The sequence below is a fragment of the Stereum hirsutum genome (assembly GCF_000264905.1).
Source record: "Stereum hirsutum FP-91666 SS1 unplaced genomic scaffold STEHIscaffold_18, whole genome shotgun sequence".
In the NCBI taxonomy this organism is placed as follows: Eukaryota; Fungi; Basidiomycota; class Agaricomycetes; order Russulales; family Stereaceae; genus Stereum; species Stereum hirsutum.
Genome location: NW_006763148.1, coordinates 566,952 through 586,612, shown reverse-complemented (window position 1 = coordinate 586,612; position 19,661 = coordinate 566,952). Strand labels below are relative to the sequence as shown.

Sequence of the window (19,661 nt, the reverse complement as noted above, 5' to 3'; positions counted from 1 at the left end):
GTTCCGAGGTGCATTCATGCTGGCAATCTTGAACTCAATTTGAAGGTGCAATGTCGGATGAAGTCGCAGATGATAGCAACACAGTGCCAGGAGGCTACTATGTACAACCGTGAAACATGGAGTGAGATGTGGTAGAAACGGGAATGACGTAGAAGTACGATATAGTATGAGCCAGGCGCCGGAGAAGAAGTGCGGCGGGAAATTCTGAACGAACAGGGGTCGCGAGTGTGAGTACATACATGCCATGGTTATGAAACGAATAATCACCGTTACACCGTGAACTTGAAGTCTTTGTCAAAGAAAAAATGGGGATGAGTTGCGTAAGGCAGCGGTCAACCCATCAAGCAAGGTTGCCAGCTGACGAAGGCAGCGCTCCCTAGTTGAGAACCAACCCTGTCAAGTCAGTGTACATGTCGCGCCACATCAAGTACACGGTATCTATGTCCTACCTACTCTTCCTTCGTTCCGTGCTGTGTAAGTAGGCCGATACATACTCAAAACCAATCTCTGTCTCTATTTTTCTAGTTGCCAGCCCATAATGGGTTTCAGCTGCAGCCTAGGAATGCTACGTATCAGTGCTCTCTATATATGAGACCATGACAGACAATCTGTGTGGACTGAAACGTTCACTCCATCCTTCTTTACCTCCGGATTTTCGCCTGTCTCTTCTCTTTCTCAACATCCTGTCTTCATCTTTTTCCCCGCCACCCCATCCCCACCCCCACATGTACTCAGGACGGTATGTCATTTTGTGTTCGTAGCACAGTCCGTTACTACATCTAACAATTTTCATTCACAGAAAGGGCGACGCTGCTAAGACTGGTGAGATCGTTGCAGTATATCTATTTTGGTCATTAACACCTTCTAAGTACCCGCATCCTCTGCCTAGCCTACATTACTTCACCCTCATCATCCGCATCACACTCATAGTATGCCACATACCGAGGATCAAGAACGGCCATCGCGACATCTATCTGCATCGCTGTATGTGTCGTGTTAGCGCTGGGGAAGACGTGGTGGGGATGAGCTTCTGCCCAGGAGTCGCGAACACAGTTACGGCAAGGCTTGAGGTTCGTCGCCATCGGTGGTGCACTTGTGTTACTATTAGCAGAAGGCCCACGAAATCTCATGAGCTCCTGATTGCTTGCTGGTCTAGCTTTTGCTTGTTCATCTGCCTCACGGGCAACGGAAAGCATGTATCCCCATAGCTTCCGTAACTTTTGGCCATGTCAGAACGAGGTAGACGAGGAAGGTGAATTAGAGCATACACACCCAAGGCGAGACCCATTCCTTTTGTCGCAATTCTATACCCTTCTGATTTGCCCCTCCGCCCATTGCCACCCTGCGATTCTCCCACTCCTCGTCATTAGCTTCACCGGATGTACTATGCTGTGAGTCCATCCACTCCGTATGTATAAGTTCGTCAATGCCAACACACGCGGTATCACCCAGCTTCTCCGCAAGAACTTGGGCTCCCTGACGCATTTTTGTAGCAGCCTATACGATGCAGATGCCACAGACGTCAGATAGAGAAGTCAAAGAAGCGTTCTGAATGGACGAACCCGCTTCTTACGGAGTTGACGACGAGTACGTGCTTCATTTGCCTTCGCCTTCTCACCACTCGCCTCAAAGTTCTCACTCTTCCAACGCCGTGCGGTGTTGTTGAAGTAGGTGGTCACCATCTTCTTACACTTTCCTGATGGCAAGTTCGAAAGTAAACGCTGATGGTTCGTCAGCAATGATATCTAGGATACTGAGTGGAAACGACTGACCTTATCCTCATCCTTATGTTCTTCCTCCGACAGAAGCAACTCCACTAAATGATCAATGAACTCCTGGTTCGTCGACGTAGTCGACGACTGTCTCCAGTCCGGATTCCAGAGACGAGTGGTACCCGTTGCGTTCATGCGTGGTGCGTCGTCCGCTTCAAGAGGTGGTGGTATGGCCCACTTCTTACCTCTGCCCACAGGGTTGCTGATACCGACAGCAGACTGAAACTTGGCTTGTACAAAATTCTGAACGTTCAGCGGTAAGAATATATCAATGATCGAGTATGACTTTTGTACTAACCTCTGCCTCTGTCGAAGGTCGAGGTCCGTCTGCATCGCCCTCTCCACTCTTTTTCCCCTTCCGAGCCTTACCAACTTCCGAATCCTTCTGCTTCAGTGCGATTACATCGGCCTCCAACTTCTCTAGCCTATTGATCGCCACGTTCACCTTCTCCATCGTGCTCGAGAAATTGTCCTGCAACCGTGTAAGTTCCGTTGTTGAGATGAGGGTCTGGCCGAGAGGCGGAAGGAAGTTCTGAGCGGGTGGAATTATCTGGTTTGATGGAGGTAGATTCCAGTTCGTATAACCTTCCTGCATAGGTGCGTATCCCGCCATGCCGTTCTATTCAGAAGTAACTCAAAAATGAGCGGCTGAGATATTTTGTGAAGGTGATCGGAAGAACACGCACATGATGTACTGCCTGGTGCATCTGGCCTGTATTTGACTGAGGCGTCAGCATGTACTGACCAAAACCGTAGTTTTGAGGTACGATTCCAGTACCCTACGTTATGTCGTCAGTTTGGGCATTGACAGAGGATAGGTTATCAGTAATCAACGGACATGATGGTTTGCTAGCTGGGCGGCTTGTTGGGAGGTGCCAGAGGTGTCATATTGAGTGCCGGTTGGCATGGAATAAGTCTCCTCACTGCCGGATAGTGCGGTATAGTTGTCCGATCCAGACAGAGGTATGCCAGTATAACTAGTCGAGTCGGTCATGGTCGTTCGAGGTGATCTACCAGTGGCGGCCTTCTGCAAACTGACCTGAGCATTTTATATTCTCTCTTCTCTAGGCACACCCCACCTTGTACCGCTATCTGAACGGTTGTTGCCTGGCTACTCCTTCCGCAATATGCGGCATGTTTTGCATATTGAAGCTCAAAGATGTTGGAGACACGTGCCCCGGCTCATTTTATTTGTCTTCTTGTTCGAGACAAATATTGGGCTTTCCGAAGAATATGGAGAACAAGTGAACAAGTGTGCCTGTGCCTTCTAGCTCGCTTGCACAAGCCTGCAGGGTTTTCCTGCCTGCCAGTGGCCATGTAGCGCCATTTACTCCAGTTATATCCGTCTCATTGTCTGTAGATATGGCTGTGTCAGGGTGTCAGATCATTTTATTACTACCACAGCAATCTTATCTACATGATCAAAGCATGCGAGTCTGAATGATCTAAATAGGTCCCGAATACGTGTTCTCAAGATAGATCGGGATCAATTCGTGAGCACAACCATGGCCTTCCTACCCGGGGTGGCCAGACAGTGCTACACAGAGTTTGCAAGTCGTGATGTGGATACTTAAGAGGCGTAGACAGTCGGTGACACAGCAGTTCTACTGTTGATAGCACCGACTGTGCAGCATGGCTACGCGTCGAAAGATGGACGTCGAACAAAGGTAGACAAGTTGCGCTACCTTGCGTGCTACTCCTGCTCCACTCCTCGTAGACCTAGCGTAGAGCGCACAGTCCTACAGAGCAAAAGACGCAGTGACAGCCCCGATATATTTTTACATCCGCTGTGGCACCCGTTGTTTGGAATTTTGGACTACGTTCCCTTTCACCATCCCGACAACTCCGGATCCGAGCTCATTAACGATTAGACGTAGAAAGACGAGCGGAGGCAGAAGCTGTACCCATACGCCATAGTACAGTAAATGTAGAACGAGCACAGTCGCCACAGTCCGCAGAAAGGGGGGACCCGGGACGGTGGCTGCGGAGGGCATGCGCGGACCAATTTAGGTTGAGCTTCTTTCGTGATTGCCACGCCCCGTGCCCTCGTTGTCGTCGCCCCGTCGTCGTCGTCGCCGTCGATAGCGGCCCTGCGCCTCCTTATCTCTTCTTCTAACCACCACCATCATCATCCCCAACGCCGCCAACGCGAGGTTTCCGGCCGTCTGCTCGATGCAACGCTAGAGCGCGCAAGGTGCGTGTGTTGATCGCAGGGCTGCTGGCTTCGACGACTGTGAGCTAACTGGCGTGTTGCAGCCTGCAGAGTTTGTTTCTCAGCGATAATCGATTCGGGCAAAGAGGATATCTATAGAAGAAGTACGCTGGGCCGTGCTTAGCGCTGCGCCTGATGCACGCCCCTCGCCTCGGCGCAAACACCGCTGCCTCGATGTCCCAGGCCTCTTTCGACTCCTTCTCCTCCTCTCCCTCCTCCTCCGTCCTCCTCCCCGCTCCGCCCTCGAACTCTTCCCAGTCAGACATCTTACCCTCGGACGGCTCTTCTCTTTCGACTTCTCCGCCGCTGCCACACGCCACAATAACAAACAGCCAGCGCCACAGGCCTATTCTACCCGCCTCCAGATCATCGTCGCTACAGTCTCAACCGTCTCAGGCATACACACAACAACCCCATCATCATCATCATCAGCACACTCCATCCCAAACCCAAACCCAGGCTCAGGCTCAGGCGATGGGACAGACTCCATCGTCATCATCGTCCTCATCAGCAGCAGCAGCCAAACAACCCACCTCATCATCCGCCGTCGGCTCCCGCCTCCGCCGCGTCTTCGCAGGCCGTCGCAAGAAGACCGAAGACTCCTCTCATCCGAACACACAAACACACTCCCCAGGCCCTTCGTCCTTCCCACTCCCACTCCCCCTCCCGGCAAAGGAGAAACCTTTTACTTCCACTTCCAGTTCGGCTCACGGTCATGGACTCGTCAACAAACCGCCTTCCTCGCCGTCCGTGCATTCTTTCCGCTCGAGACGCTCGGGGAGCGATAGGGGGCCTAGTCAGGATAAAGAGCGCAATGAGATTTTCGGTATCGGACTTGGACACGGACTTGGCCTCGGGCGTATTTCGTCGAATCATAGTCATGCTCATTCGGCTTTATCCTCGTCGTCGCCTGTACCGATGTCGCCCCCTCCACCGCCCGTACCCTCCAAGTCACCCACGAAGGATCAGCATCAGCACCAGCGCCAACGCCAGGACCAAGAAAGGGAAGATCAAGACCGTAAACAGCACGACCAGGAGGGAAAGGACCGTAAGCAGGAGGAGGATAGAGGGGAGGACGACGAGCCTCAGGTGTTGAACGCCCCGCCACAGCGTGGATCGGTCATGGTCAATTCACCTAGTATATCCGCTGCGATCGAGTATATGACCGGGAACACATCTCCGATTTTGCCCAGTGGTGGCGATCCTTCATCTGCGTCTTCATCTGCGTCTGCGTCTGGACACACTACCACCACTACCACATCCGTACCCGCATCCTCTCCATCTCCCGCCTCACCCTTACCACAACCATTTTCGTCCGCACCCTCCCCATCACCCTCCCCGTCCCCCTCACCCTCGCCGTCACCTACCCCATCCCCCGCACCCATCGGACCCCTCCGCCCCCGCCCCCACCCCCGAAACGCGGAAGACGAAAAGTTAAAAGAAGATCGCCGTCGTTCGGATGCGACGACTACATCGCACAATACGCTTCGTCCCGGCTCTGGCTATGGGTATGGCTCTGGAACTGGGTACGGAAGTGGAGGAGGGACAGGGAGTGGAAGTGGAGGTGGAGGTGGAGGAGGGAATGGAGGAGGAGGGACAGGAAGCGGGAGTCGGACGCCAAGACCGGTGAGTCTGGCCGAGAGTCTGCAGTCGACTTATACTGTGGTTCCTGCTGGACATGGACAGGGTGGTAGGGAGGGCAGGGAGGAGAGGGAGAGAGGGAAGAATCAGAGGTTGAGCGCGTTGATTACGGATGCGGAGTATGTTATGCCGGAGGAGGAAGATGGGGATGAGGGGGGTGGGTATGCGTACTCCTACGGCGGACACGGAGACCACGGGGGGCAAGCATCGGGAAGTGCGTCGGCGTCTGCGTCGGGATCGGGAACGGAGTCGGAGTCGGAGTCGGAGGATGAGGATGAAGAGGACGGAGGCGTGGACATGGACATGGACATGGATAGCTCGAGTTCGTCGAGTTTGGCTTCTGTGCCCGTTTCGGTGCGCAAGACGGGAAAGAAAGAGAAGAGACATTCGATACGGCTTCCTGTCGCTGTTGCAGGAGGAGGAGGAGGAGCTGGAGCTGGATCAGCTTCGACGTCCACTTCTACGTCTACGTCGGCATCAGAGAGGTCGGTCTCGCCGCCGCCGGTGAGTTATCGTGCGGTAGGAGGGGGAGGCGGAGGGGGAGGTGTCGTGTCGCCGTCGCCGTCACATTCGTCGGGATTGGGTGTGGGAGGGGGAGCGAGGATTAGGTTGCAGGGTATTCATTCGCCTGCGCCTGAGCTTTCTTCGTCGTTGGGAACGGGGAGTGGGTCACATTCGCATTCGGGCTCGGTTTCTGGGCATGGTCATTCGGGCTCGATAACGGGACATGGACATGCACACACACATTCCGCCTCGAACAACTCTATCGCCGCCCACTCCATCTCGAACAACTCGATCCATTCCGCGCATTCTATACATTCTGCATATTCGGGCGCTCTGTCGCAGTCGAGCGAGGAGTATGAGTTTGCGCCGAGGGCGATGGAGAGGTCTGAGCGGTTGGAGAGGTTGGATAGGATGGAGAGGCCGTTGCCGTATACGCCTAGTTCTCCACCTTCGACATCGACCCACAGTAACAGTAACAACAACAACCCGAGCCTGAGCCACAACAACAATCCGAGCCTGAGCCACAACTCAATCAACACATCCTCCCAACCCCGCCGTCGCCCCATCGCGCCCAACGCCAACGCCATCGCAGTCCCTTCTTCCTTCAGACAAACGACGTTCCTCGGTTCGGGATCTGGGGCGATTGGGGCGGGAGGTATTGTGGGCGGGTTGGGGCTGGGAGGGTTCGGGAAGAAGGCGGTGGAGAGGATGGGGAGGGCTTGGGGGAGTATTTCGAGTAGTGGTGGGGGTGGGGGTGCTGGGAGTAGGGATGGGGCGATGAGTGAGAGTGAGGCGGGGGGGAGGTGGGGAGGGAGGACAGCAGGAGGAGCGGCGCCGCCGAGCGCGTTTCATGGAGCGGGAGCGGGTGCGGGTGTCGGTGTGTATGATGGACTTGGGGGTGGGTATGGATATGCGCATGGGAGGAGTCCGAGTGTGGGGGGTATTGGGGTTGGAGGGATGGCGGGGAGTGAGAGTGAGCACGGGATGGGGATGGGGATGAAGGGAGGAAGTTTGGGGAGGACACATCCGAATATGAGCGCGCCGACTGTTGCGGGTGGAGGTGCGATGGGAGGCTCTTCGTCCTCCGTTCCTCCTGTCCCACATCAACATCAGGCCTCTCTTCCACTCCCACATTCACAACAACACCAGCCGTCGCATTCGCATTTGAACCCCCACCAACAATCACATCTGAACCCGCACCAACACGCACCACCCCACCCCTCCCCCTCTCCCGCTCCTTCGTCCGTCTCTGCCTCGGCGAGCTCAGCAGCCGCGGCCGCTGCGGCATTCATGTCGAATATGGGAATGTCATTCAAGTCGAGGCGGACGGGGAATGATGGAGGTGGGCAGGGCTCGAGCAAGCACGGGCATGGAGGCGCAGGGTCGAGTAAACATGGGCATGGACAGGGACATACGCAGAACGCGCCGAGCGGGTCGTGGAGTATGGCGAGTAGTATTACGTCCGGGGGACGAGATAAAGATTCGAGTGGGGCGAGCAGTGTGAGTGTTAGTGGGGATGAGGGGGGTGACTTTGGCGTCTCGAGTAGTAGTGGAGGAGGAGGAGGTGGAGGTGGTGGCGGTGGTGGTTGGGGAGGCGCGTTTGGGAGTGTGGGGGGTGCGTTTGGCGGGGGTGGGGGTGGTGGGAAGAACGGACACGGACACGGACATGGACACGGACATGGGGGTAAAGGAGGGAGCGCGGTGAGCGTTTCGGGGCCGTATTTGGGGAGGTGTTTGAGGGGGCCTTTGGTCGCGTATGCTGGACAAGGGCAGGGAGGGAGAGGATTGGTGTTTGGGAAGGAGTTGAGGGGGTGTGTGAGGGAGACGGCGGTGGAGGGGGTTAGGAGGGAGATGGGTGCGTGGGGTGAGTGTTCTTTTTTCTTTCCTTCTTGGAGATTCGAGGCTCGAGGTTCGAGGGCGGTCTGAGGTTTGAGGTTTGAGTTTGTATGGCTGATCTTGTTGGATTTGGGCTTGAGCCCCTGTCTGTCTTGACTTTTGATTTGTCTTCATATATTTTCTTTCCCTCGCCCTTAGTCTTGTTCGTGCAGGTTTACTAACACTTTGTTTGATGACAGGCACAGATCCCCATCCAGATACGGACAGTCTAGACGCGTTGGAGAGGAGGCTGATACCGGCGTTGGTGCTGAGGTGTGCGCAACACTTGTTGAAGTGGGGGCTTGAGGAGGAAGGGCTTTTCCGGTGCGTTGTTCTTCTATCTTGCATATGTTTCATAGATCTGTCTTTTTTGCGTGATGCAGTCTGTGTTGGACTTGAGATGATGGGGGTGTTGGGGTTAGCCTGACCAATATATTGCACTCAAGACGACGGATGTGTGGGATATTTCTTGACCTGACGAATCTTTTGCGAATACAGGATCAGCGGCCGTGCGTCGCACGTCTCAAAGCTGAGGGCCGAGTTCGATACGGGCGCAGATTATGATATCTCGGAGTGTACGCCAGGAGATCTGGATCCGCATGCGGTCTCATCCGTGTTCAAGGCGTACTTGCGCGAACGTATGTTTCTATCGTTCGTCCCTAAGTAAACCACAATATTGACTATTTCGTCACTTTTCAGTGCCGGAACCTATCCTCACTCACGCCCTCAACCCGTACTTCGAAGCCGCCATGATCGCCGAGAACAACGCTCGCAGGTCGGAGGAACTGGCCCGGGTCGAAGCTGCCGCCGCCGCTGGGACATCACCCCCTCAGATGGGTGGCATGCGCGGCCCAACGTTGCCTTCTGGTCCTCGTGCTGGAATGCAGCCAGGTGGCGGTGGTGTTGTGATGGGCGGTATCCCTACCATGAGGAAACCTCCATCGCTCTCAACCCTCGGTCTGCCCAACCTGTCTGGCATCCGTCCGCCCTCGACGTCCCTCGTGCGCCACTTTGCCTCCCTCATCGTTCGTCTTCCGAGGGAGAATCGGGACCTGCTGAGGACTGTGGTTGATCTTATCAACGAGACGGCGAAGCGGGCGAAGGGGACGAACGGGGAGGGCGGAGGAGGAGGGACGAAGATGCCGTTGAGCAATTTGACGCTGGTGTTTTGTCCGAGTTTGAACATGAGTCCTGGGGTGCTGAGGGTGCTTTGTGAGGTTAAGGAAGTTTGGGAGCCGCCGGTGCCGCCGAGGGGGCCTGTGGTGGAGGATGATAGTGATGAAGAAGAGGAGGAGGAAGAGGTGAAGCAGGAAGACCACCACGACGCCCGCGAGGAAGCCGTCGTATTCGATAATCCGAACCCATTCTCGTCACGTTCTGTGGTCCCCGTCCCGACACAGATGGAGGCGTCGGCATCATCTGCTTCGGAGGCGACTACGGCGACGACCTCGAGCAAGGATACCTCTTCAGACTCGTTCTTCTCCACTTCTGCGTCCCCTCGTCCCCTCACTCCGGCATCTTTGTCTGCTGGGCCGGTCACGCCTGGATCGATGTCGACGCGTCCGCTCACTCCTGCGTCGATGTCTAGTCGTCCTGTGACGCCTGGATCGATGTCCGCCCGTCCTACGACCCCAGCCTCGCTATCTCCTCGTCCGGTAACGCCTGCTTCGATGGCTACGCGGCCATTGTCGCCGGAGAGCTCAGTTCAGACCAATCCGACCTCACCAAGGATGATGTGGAGCAGCAGTGAGAGTTTGAACACCGCATCAACCTCCGTCGAAGGTCCGGCGAAGAAGAGTCCCGCGTCTTCTCAGTTCGTTGGAACCGCACCTCTCGTCCCTACCGCCAGACCCAAGAAAGGCACTGCCATCGCACGGCCACGGTCTAAGTCTGGTTCGGATCTTCTTACTCTGACGTCCCAGGTGCGGAACGGAGGCGACGAAGCGCATCGACAACCATCTTCTCAGCCATCGACGCCCGCCTTCAACTTACAGACCAGCGCCAACAATAGCACGACCGCCGCTGAACTTGAAACCCCGGATCCGAACGCTGCTACACCTGCGACCACCACCACCAGCGACACAGGTTCGGTCGTTCATTCGCCGAAACCCGCGAAACTCGCCCTTCAGCAGCCGCATATATCACTCCCTATGCCTCCGGGAGATGACGATCGTGTCGTCTTCCCGTCTACAAGCTCTCCGGCTTCGAGACCACATTCGCGCTTGCAGATCGGCGTTTCTACGTCGGATACTAGGCCTAGCACGGCCGTCTTCCCTTCTTCGTGGTCGGTCCCCCAGACACCCTCGACACCCTCGAACAGACATTCTACCCATTTGTTGTCGGTTTCTACCACTACGTCGTCTAGGTCAGGTGGCTCGGACAAGGTCGCTCCTTCACCTTCAGGGTCAACAACATCATCTAACGGAGGCGCAGGATCGTTGGGCAGAGCGATGAGGATGAAGAAACCCAGCATCAGCGCCTTGTTCGGCAAGAAGTCAATCTCGTCGTTGAAGACTGCCGGTCCAAGCGGAAGCGACAAGAAGGGTGGCATTCAGATCTCGGGGCCTCTGGAATTGATCGGAACGGCTGGGCAGATGTCGCCCTCCTTATCGTCGCCTGCTGGGTTCGGGGCCGGCTCTTCTGGTGGCCTCTCGCCGAGTAGACATTATGGGATGATGGGGATGCCGATGCCGGAGCAGTATAGACAGTCGAGGTTGAGTTCGCCGCCGGTGTTGGATACGCCTATCGATAGCACGCCGTTCGATTTCGGGGAGGTCTTGGGGAGTAAAGAGGGTGAGACGCCGACGACGCCCACTGCGACTTCGAGTGGTAGAGCTCGTTCCGCTTCCGCTTCCGCCCATGCGCTGTTCAGGCCGACTTCTCCTGTACTTTCTTCACCGCCGTTTTCGCGGTACCACACTCCTACGACGAACAGTACGAACAGTTCTACGGAGACGGCTATAGCCTCGACCGCGACGCTTCAGCTTTCTGCCCCAACAACGGAATCAGTGCCGCTACCGACGTCGAGGAAGGGGAGCACAGCGAGGCCGCACGGTCCCAGGCCTGCGCCGAATCAAAGTCAGAGTGGGACTCGAAGTCCGACGTTGTCGTTGAAGAGTGCGCCATCGTCGGCTTCGTATACGTCTGCGACTTATGGGAGGTTGAGTTTGTGGGACGATGAGGGCGATGATGGGAAGAAGAAGGATGAGGCGGACGATGATTGGGCGAAGACGGTGATGAAGCATTTGACTGAGGGGGCTGAGGCGGCCGGTTTGGGGGGAGGGAAGTGAACGTCGTGTCGTGGTGAGAGGATATGGAGATGTGATGGTTGATTGATCTATGTATGAAACGTCGTGTTAGTGCTGGTTGCTTGGCATAGTTTCTTTTCTATCCTGTTTTTGCTTCTTTTCTTCTTGTCTCTTTGCTTTCTGATACCTTGCGTCCTCTTACAGTCACAGTGTCAGTGTATGCTTATCTATTCATTACATTCTATTTTGTCGACTTTCTTCATCTCTATTCCATTTCTCATCTCCATTACAATTGACGTTGCCCATCGCTGAATGCACATTTTTTCCATCCTCTCACTCTTTCCCTCGCTTGGTTTATTTCCTGCTCAGATTTACATACTGTATATACCTCTCACTGACTAGTCTCTCGCTCTCCCTCTTTATTGATCTTTCAGGTTCTCCCTCTCTCCTCTGTCTCTACTCGCTCTCGTTTGACTCTTTTTCTATCTCTCTCCCGCTACGTCCTCAATGAACTGCTTACTCTTGGAAGAAATGCACAATGATCCTTTAGAATACACGATGGACAGACGCAAGTTGATATTTAAATGAGGAATAAAGTCGATGTTTGAATTCAAAGTGATCAGAACACGGTCACGTGAATAGGATATAAGTCCGCTTTTGAATTAATTTCACGCCGTGTCATGCCGTGTCTCGCTTTACCTGCATCGTCCATCATCGAGGGCAGTATATAATAAGACTCGAAATTTTCCCTTGCCATGGAGGGCGTTGATTCATCGTATATCGATGATGTTTTGGCCAAGGGATCTGACACAAGTGAGCACCCTTCAAGTCCAATTCGTCTGTACTACTACTCACAATACCGAACGTAAATCATGCACGCCGGTCCTCTAGTCGTCGAGAATGGTTGGACATGGCCAGAGGAGGACAAGGCAAACTGGCATGCAGCTCCCAACCGTATCCAAGAATTTTATACGAAATGGCGTGGCGCTAACTTCCCCGAGTCTACCGCGCACCCCTACGAGATAGAAGTTGGGCTCAGCCAGACCGGCAAACCTCTCCTGCAGTTCCATTCGTTGAAGACGGCGGGAAGCCGAATCCTTGTTCCACGATCCTATGACGAGTTTTTTCACCGCTTGATGCACCTTCGGCAGAAGGATCTGGGGTCAAGGAAAGGCGCAGTGATTACTGGGCAGCCGGGCACTGGTATGTTTAGGGGACCAGATCCATGATATACCACTAGGATTGACTAAGACACTCACAGGAAAATCTATGTTTCTCGAGTACACGCTCATACGACTCCTTTCGGCCAGCCAGGTCGTGCTCTGGTGCAACTCCTCCAATATCTATCTCTTCTTCGCTGGCCGTGCCTACATGCACCCAACTTCATCTGGCTTCTCCTACCTCCCTGAGGGTCCTGGATATTATAATCCGCCTTGGGCCTTAATTGACGTGGACTACCGTGATAAGGGGGCGCCTATCGATGGCGACTCAGACATCTGGCCGATCCAGGTTTCCGGCCCAAACCCGATACGATGGAAATATTGGCTAAGGCAGACAGGTGGCCGCGAGTGGGGGATGTCTTTGTGGAGTTTCACGGAGCTCCTGTGTGGGTGCGCAAGCTGATCCCTTCTTTGCATTCTGTCTGGCCTAACAGGATATGAGCTCACTGCTGAACATCTTTCATCTCCTCCACAGCCTCCGTTTACAAGCCAACTATGTTGAATATCGCAACAACTTGGCCAAAGCTCTGTCTGCAGAGTCGACAGAGCCTTCCGCTCAGGATCCTGAAATTACGGATGCGCTCAGGGTCCTGAGGAGGCAGAAGGACAAGAATCTCGATAGCATGCATGATAACGTGGACGCCGACATGGTCGGCATCAACCAGAAGAATGAGGTGGACGACGCAATCGAGCTCCTAGTGCAGAATGCCACCGAAGAGTTCGGTTTTGCTCCCCGCGACGTCTTCGACGCGATCTTCAAACCGATACAGACGAGGGATGCTCACGCTCAGGCCCTTGAATCCTTCGACTACAACGACTTACAATCACTCGCCAAGACGTTCCGAGACCAACGCGCTTTGTCTTATCATCAATCACGAATTATCGCCATGTCGCCTTACGTGAAAGACCTGAACGGCCACGACGGTTGGCGAATCGACTTCAAATCTATCCGAATCGCAAAGTCAGCGGTGCTCGCGTTAATGGAGAAGGACGATCAGTGCCTTTCGAAAATGTTTTGGTGTCTTTGCCACTTCACGGAGAGCGTGAGCCTCGCGGGCTACGTCTTCGAAGTGGTCGCACATCGCATGCTGTCCGGACAATCACCGTTAGACTCCAAGCCACCGTGGCTACGCTCTGATTCGCACAATCAAGCATCGTATGCACCAGCTTTTCAAGGAAGTCAGCCCGAACGTCGATCTTCAGGTCAAAGTTGTATACTACCTTGTCTGTCCCTTGGACCCATCTGTGGACTCGACAACGTCTTGCGAATGGCAACTGCCAGACGGCTGGAGTCGAGAGTTCGCCGACGAAGTGGATAACCACCGAGGGGATGTTCTTTGTTTGCGGATTCCCGTCGCTGGAACCCGCACGACGCAGTGGCTCCAGACTCCTCAGCTGTGGTAATACTTGGCCTCTCAGATCTCAGTACTCTTGCTCGACGATCACTGGGTGGTTCTCGCTCTAGTAATCGGCATGCACTCGGCAGCGGTCATCGCTCTTGCTTGTTTATTACCCATGGACAACCAGAGATCTGCGTGTCGTGTTCAGGTTCTCCCTTCCGCACTATTTTTATCTTACTATTATTCGCCGTTCCACAAGCATTTGCAATAAGGTCATGATTACTTTACTCTTCAAATACTCCTACACAAGGTGAAAAGGTGATCGTGGATATGGACCCGAATTCTGTGATATCTTATGTGTATGTGTGTTTGTGTTTGTGTGTATGCAGGTGTATGTATGTGTGTATGAGAATGCAGACGGCCAGGCAATGTGTAGAAGAGCCGTAACAGAGGATATCAAGACAACAAAAACGTATAACGAGTATAATCGAACAAACAAACAATAAACACGAGTCCGAACCAGACCAAGCCAGAGCTCAAGAGTGTCCACAGCGCATCTAATGGACGTACGACATCTGCTCTCTAGTCAAAACTCCTACATTCTACCGTCTACTCATACATCTAGAATATCATCTAGGTTCCTTCTGTGTCGTGGCGAGGGGGCTGAGACACGGTATTGTCGGCATGTATCTCAACTGTATGCTCTCCTACAACGCATCGGGCGAAAGGTCGCCCAGCGTATTCGCGTCCGCGGTACTATACGCGCTCATGAGCGACTGCACCTCATCCCCATACTCCGATTGTGAATCGATCGTCTCGTCAAAGTAGTGGTGCGCCATCGACCGGGGAGCTGAAAGTCATTACAGACAGAATCCAGATCAGTCAAAGCAAAAGGGTTGAACAAAAAGAGAATTATGAACGCACTCCTTGGCGTCTTTGGCAACCGACAGCTCGCTCCGCTCTGCAGAATATGATGCGCGACGAGACCCGACCATCCCGTCTGATGCGACGCGCCCAGCCCACGGCCATCGTCCCCGTGGAAATACTACAGGAAAACAAGTATGGTCAATATCCGCACCAGAAACACAGCGCCAAATGCAATGGACAGGGGAAGGGACAAAAAGGCAACAGATGGAGTAAATAATCTCAAAACGAAAACGCACCTCATAAAACCACACATAATCCCTAAAGTGCGGATCGAAATCCAGCCTCTGATTTCCCCCATTCGACGCCCTCCTCCCACCCACATCGCGCCCAAAGATATGTATGATCCGATGCTGGATCTCCTCAGCGACGTTCGCGAGGTTCATGAAGTCTCCAGAGCCGGTGGGACACTCTACCTGGAGATCGTCACCGTAGTACTGGTGGAAACGTTGCAGGGACTCAATGAGGAGGAAGTTGACCGCGAGCCCTGTACCATCAAACAACATAGCGGTCGGTCAGTCACAAACGGGAAAAACAACGGACGTAAAGAAGAGCGACACTCACAAATTGGACCCCTCCAGTTCGAGTTTCCTCCAAACATCCCCGACTTACTCTCCCCGGGCCAATAATTAACCTCATGCCTCTGCCCATTCACATCCATCCCCCACGGCTGCTCCTTATGCTTCTTACTCAGACTCCTGATCCCATGCTCGCTCAAGAACTCTCCCTCGTCCAACATCTTCTCCAATATCTTCACCAGCCTCTCCTTGCTCGCCAGCGCGAGGAGGAAGCGCTCACCCTTCCCGCGAGTCTTCATGTTCGCCATGTTGCGCTCGCTCATCTCGGGCCGGTTGTCGATGAACCATTCCATCCGCTTTTTGAAGCCGGGGAAACGGTTCACCGTGGACGGCTCGAGAGTGAGGGTTGCGTAGAGAGGTATGAGACCGACGAGGGAGCGGACGGGGAGTTGCATGGCGTTCCCGGGGCCCCATTGGATGGCGTCGAAGTAGAAGCCTTCGTCTTCGGACCAGAGAGGGGTGGACTCGGTGCCTTGGTAGAAGGTCATGGCGTCGGCGATGAAGATGAAGTGCTGAGGGCGGAACTCCATCAGAACTGTTCATACATTATTGTTATCGGACAGAGAACGGCTCACCTCGAAGAACTTGGAGGCGATATCCTCATACACGGGGTTATGTTTCGCCAGTTCGAGTGCCATGCTCAACCTGTCAGGGCATCCTCATCAGCACATTGCTCGGACACTCTTTACTCAGTAAAAGAAATAAGGGGCTCACATATTCAACGCATAAAACGCCATCCACGCCGTCCCGTCAGCCTGTCTGAGCTGACCACCAGTGGGCAACGACTCCGAACGATTAAACACTCCGATATTATCCAAGCCAAGGAACCCTCCCTCGAACACGTTGTTCCCGCCTTCGTCCTTTCGGTTAACCCACCTAAATCCCACGTCACACAGCGCCACATAACGTCAGTAAACACACCACGCAACACACCACCATACTCCACCACGAACAGCAGAACAGGACCACCCCAACTCACCACGTAAAATTCAACAACAGCTTCTGAAACACCCTCTCCAAGAACTGCAGATCCTCCCTCCCATACAGCTTCCTCTCGATCTTGAACACCCTAAACGTCGCCCAGGCATGCACCGGCGGGTTCACGTCCCCAAAGTTCCACTCGTACGCAGGGATCTGGCCGTCCGGCTTCATGTACCATTCTCTGGTCAGGAGATCGAGCTGTTTCTTCGCGAAGGCAGGGTCGATGGCCGCGAGCGGGATGCAGTGGAAGGCGGAGTCCCAGGCGGCAAAGTAGGGGTATTCCCATCTGTGTGGGAGAGGATGGGTGTGAGGGTTCTGGTTAGTTGGAGATGCAATGGGGGTGGTAAAAGGGGAGGGTTGTGGAAAAGGACGCACTTATCCGGCATGGAAAGAATATCCGCCGCATGCAAATGTTTCCAATGCTACACATAATCCCATCAGTCGCCTCTCCCTCAAATCCAAAGAGAAAAGCCAACGCACCTTATTAGGCGTCTTCTCCTTCCTCTCCCAAGGTGGCGGCGGCTGCGCCTTATCCCCATTCAACCACTCCTCACAAACAAACCTATAATACTGCTTCGTCCACATCATGCCACCCATCGCCTGCCTCATAATCGCCTTCAAATCATCGCTGACGGGCCCCAACACCAACTTCCCATAAAATTCGTCCGCCTCCTGCCTGCGCTCCTCCATCGCGTCGTCAAACAACCCTTCATCTTCTAACGTAGGATCCGACTCGGGACCGGAGGCAGAGACGGAAGAGGGGGCGGAGGAGGATGTGGAGGTGGAGGTGGACGCGGAGAAGGAGGAAGGCACGAGTTTGAGACGGACGACGGCGCAGCCGCCGTTCCCGGGTACGTTCGCGAACGTATAATGAGCCGCAGCCTTCGTCCCCTTCTTCTCTGGGTTCACGAAATTGAAACCTCCTCCCCTTGCATTCCCATTCGGCGTCGGCGTCGACCTCTCGCTCCCCTCCGGCGACCCATCCTCTCCCGTCCCTCCTCCATTCGCATTCGCATGTCCATTCGAAGGTTGGCCCGACGCAGCTTCACCCCTATCCGCGCCCTCGGTCTGAAAATGTCCGTTCGCTAGTTTTTGACCGGGTGGTCTATGGTTAGGAATAATATGATCGTGGAACGCGTCTTTCACGAATTCAGTCTCGTTCGGGACGCCCCAGAGTCTCTTGAAATTCGTATTGTTCTCCGTGAACAACAATTCCGGCTCCACCGACTCTCCCTCTTCTTCCTCTCCTTCCACATCCTCTTCTCCACACTCCTCACCCTCCACCGCATCCCCACCCTCCGCACGAGTACCCGTGCCAGAAGGAACCGGCTCCCCATTCGGTCCCACCGGGGGCGGACTCGGCAAACAATACAGATGCACCTTGCCCAAGCTCTCGTGCACGGCCGTGATGCGATTCTCGCCCGTCGCGCTCATTTTCGGTTTTTTGGGCGTGGGGAGGGGCCAGGACCAGAAGTTGGGGAACCAGAGCTGGGGGATGATATGCAGCGTGGCGGGGTCGGGACCGCGGTTGTATGCCGTGATGCGGATGTAGACGTTGTCGGGCGTGTCTTCGTCTTTTGCGTACTGTATATACGATGGAGGGGAAGCGGGAGAGTTGGGAGGGAGGTAGAGGTCAGTCATGCACGGTGGATGAATTCGACAAAGAAGAAGAGGGGAAGAGCGGAAGGGAGGAAAAACCCACCTCGACGAAAACGTCCCAATACCTATCCTCCTCAAACGCGTCCGAATCCAAAATCTCATACTCTGCAACCTCCCTACTCCTCATCCTATTCTCCTCCACAAGCTGCTCATACGGATACGCCCTCTGCGTATACTTATACAAAAACTTCATATAGCTATGCGTCGGCGTCGAGTCCAGATAGTAATACAGCTCCTTCACGTCCTCGCCGTGGTTCCCCTGCGGGCCGCCGACGCCAAAGTGCCGCTCTTTGAGCATCCGGTCTTCGCCGTTCCAGAGGGAGAGGCCGAAGCAGAGACGTTGGTGGTTGTCGGAGATGCCGGCGATTCCGTCTTCGCCCCAGCGGTAGGCGCGGGAGCGGGCTTGTTCGTGCGGGAAGGATTCCCAGACGTTGCCATCGGCGGAGTAGTCTTCGCGAACGGTAGCCTGTACCAAAGGAGAGAAATATAGTGTTAGTTAATTGATGTTGAAGTGAATGGTAGAATGTAGTAGTCATGTAGATGAACATCAACAGGGAAGGATTGAGACTCCGCCTCGAAGCAAACCGAAGGACATAATCAAGATACGACGGGGTCGACATTGCGAAGGGAGTTTCACCGCTTGCGCAGAGACGGGTGTAAGATATGGACTATCGGAGTGCGGTGAGGGGATATCCTCCATCGGTATTCCGAGTGCAAAGACGAGATGCGTCATGAAGCGAATTGTGAGCATCGCAAATGCTTGCCCTAGAACAAAGGCGCAAAAGCAGCCACTTGATATCGAACCCGGGCAAGAAGGCCATCATTTCCGGAGTAGCGTTCCGCAGAGTCACCAGAAGCGGAGGTATGTTGAACGTAAGAAGAAGTCAGACACGCGAAAGCAAGATGTCCAGTGTGGAGCTTTGTCCCCAACAGTGATTCACGGAGAGATCGATATGAAGAACGACAAGCGAGCCCTAACCCAAACAGCGATAGGAGAGAGCGTCGAATGAAAGACGATAAAGCCGCACACCGCGCGCGACAGCACCAAAAGACGAGAAACACGACTTCGAGCAAGCGTAAGATGAAAGAAGCCTACCCATTGTCTGTCGGAGAGGTAAGGTCCCCACCTCTTCCAATGTCTTTCCTTCTTCTCATCCTGGTCGAGACGATAGCGCTCTACGCCTTCGTACTTCGCCCCTAGCTTCTTCTTCAGCCTGTCTCTATACGACAGCACCTCGTCTCCATCTTGGTTCGCTTTTGGAGACGCATCCGTCGCCGCAGGCTGTTTGGTCTGAGGTAGCGGGTTGGGAGGTGCAGATGAACCGGGTTTGGGTATGTTGATTTTAAGGGGATTTTCTGCGCGAGGGGGTGAATCTGAGCCCAACGCCGGTGACGACGACGCGAAGATGGACTGCTGCAATTTCCTTGCGGCCATGATATACTAGCTGGAGGGACCAAGAGGATAAGGAAGAAGAGACGAGGCGAACTCGAGCGGACGCGTCGCACTTCCTGTTTTATATTCAACGCGTTCATCCATGACGTCGTCGCGCCTTTCCTTCTAGATTTACCCTCAATTCGCCGTTCGGCCCCGGCCTGATATTTCCCAGCAAATTCAGCCCGTTTATATATATATCTTGCCCTTTCGAAGTAGACTGTCACTTGGCCACCTGCAAAAGCCTGTCGTTCATGTTCAACGTTCATCTCTAC

General features: G+C 54.3%; 4 protein-coding genes across 4 annotated transcripts; 2 read left to right on the top strand and 2 right to left on the bottom strand.

Moving 5' to 3' along the window:
* Positions 1-890: 890 nt before the first annotated feature.
* On the bottom strand, positions 891-2,766 carry STEHIDRAFT_162089 (uncharacterized protein; the record flags this gene model as incomplete). The annotated part of the gene is made up of 7 exons (XM_007309708.1): positions 891-1,217; positions 1,273-1,497; positions 1,563-1,721; positions 1,773-2,015; positions 2,071-2,391; positions 2,459-2,551; positions 2,611-2,766. 7 exons carry the CDS (start codon positions 2,764-2,766, stop codon positions 891-893), a joined length of 1,524 nt encoding a protein of 507 aa, XP_007309770.1.
* Positions 2,767-7,843: 5,077 nt separating this feature from the next.
* Positions 7,844-11,741, top strand: STEHIDRAFT_150137 (RhoGAP-domain-containing protein). Its single transcript, XM_007309707.1, has 4 exons — positions 7,844-7,993; positions 8,205-8,328; positions 8,503-8,642; positions 8,704-11,741. The coding sequence occupies exons 1-4, from the start codon at positions 7,981-7,983 to the stop codon at positions 11,292-11,294; spliced, it is 2,868 nt and encodes a 955-aa protein (XP_007309769.1). The 5' UTR covers positions 7,844-7,980; the 3' UTR covers positions 11,295-11,741.
* Positions 11,742-12,007: 266 nt separating this feature from the next.
* STEHIDRAFT_172122 (uncharacterized protein) lies at positions 12,008-13,876 on the top strand (the record flags this gene model as incomplete). Its single annotated transcript, XM_007309706.1, has 5 exons — positions 12,008-12,065; positions 12,144-12,455; positions 12,514-12,862; positions 12,948-13,515; positions 13,583-13,876. The coding sequence occupies 5 exons, from the start codon at positions 12,008-12,010 to the stop codon at positions 13,874-13,876; spliced, it is 1,581 nt and encodes a 526-aa protein (XP_007309768.1).
* A 643-nt stretch (positions 13,877-14,519) lies between these two features.
* On the bottom strand, positions 14,520-19,389 carry STEHIDRAFT_67265 (uncharacterized protein; the record flags this gene model as incomplete). The annotated part of the gene is made up of 12 exons (XM_007309552.1): positions 14,520-14,662; positions 14,737-14,857; positions 14,976-15,223; positions 15,301-15,826; positions 15,890-15,959; positions 16,029-16,190; positions 16,294-16,581; positions 16,671-16,717; positions 16,776-17,533; positions 17,606-17,879; positions 17,998-18,420; positions 19,051-19,389. 12 exons carry the CDS (start codon positions 19,387-19,389, stop codon positions 14,520-14,522), a joined length of 3,399 nt encoding a protein of 1,132 aa, XP_007309614.1.
* Between the last annotated feature and the right edge of the window lie 272 nt (positions 19,390-19,661).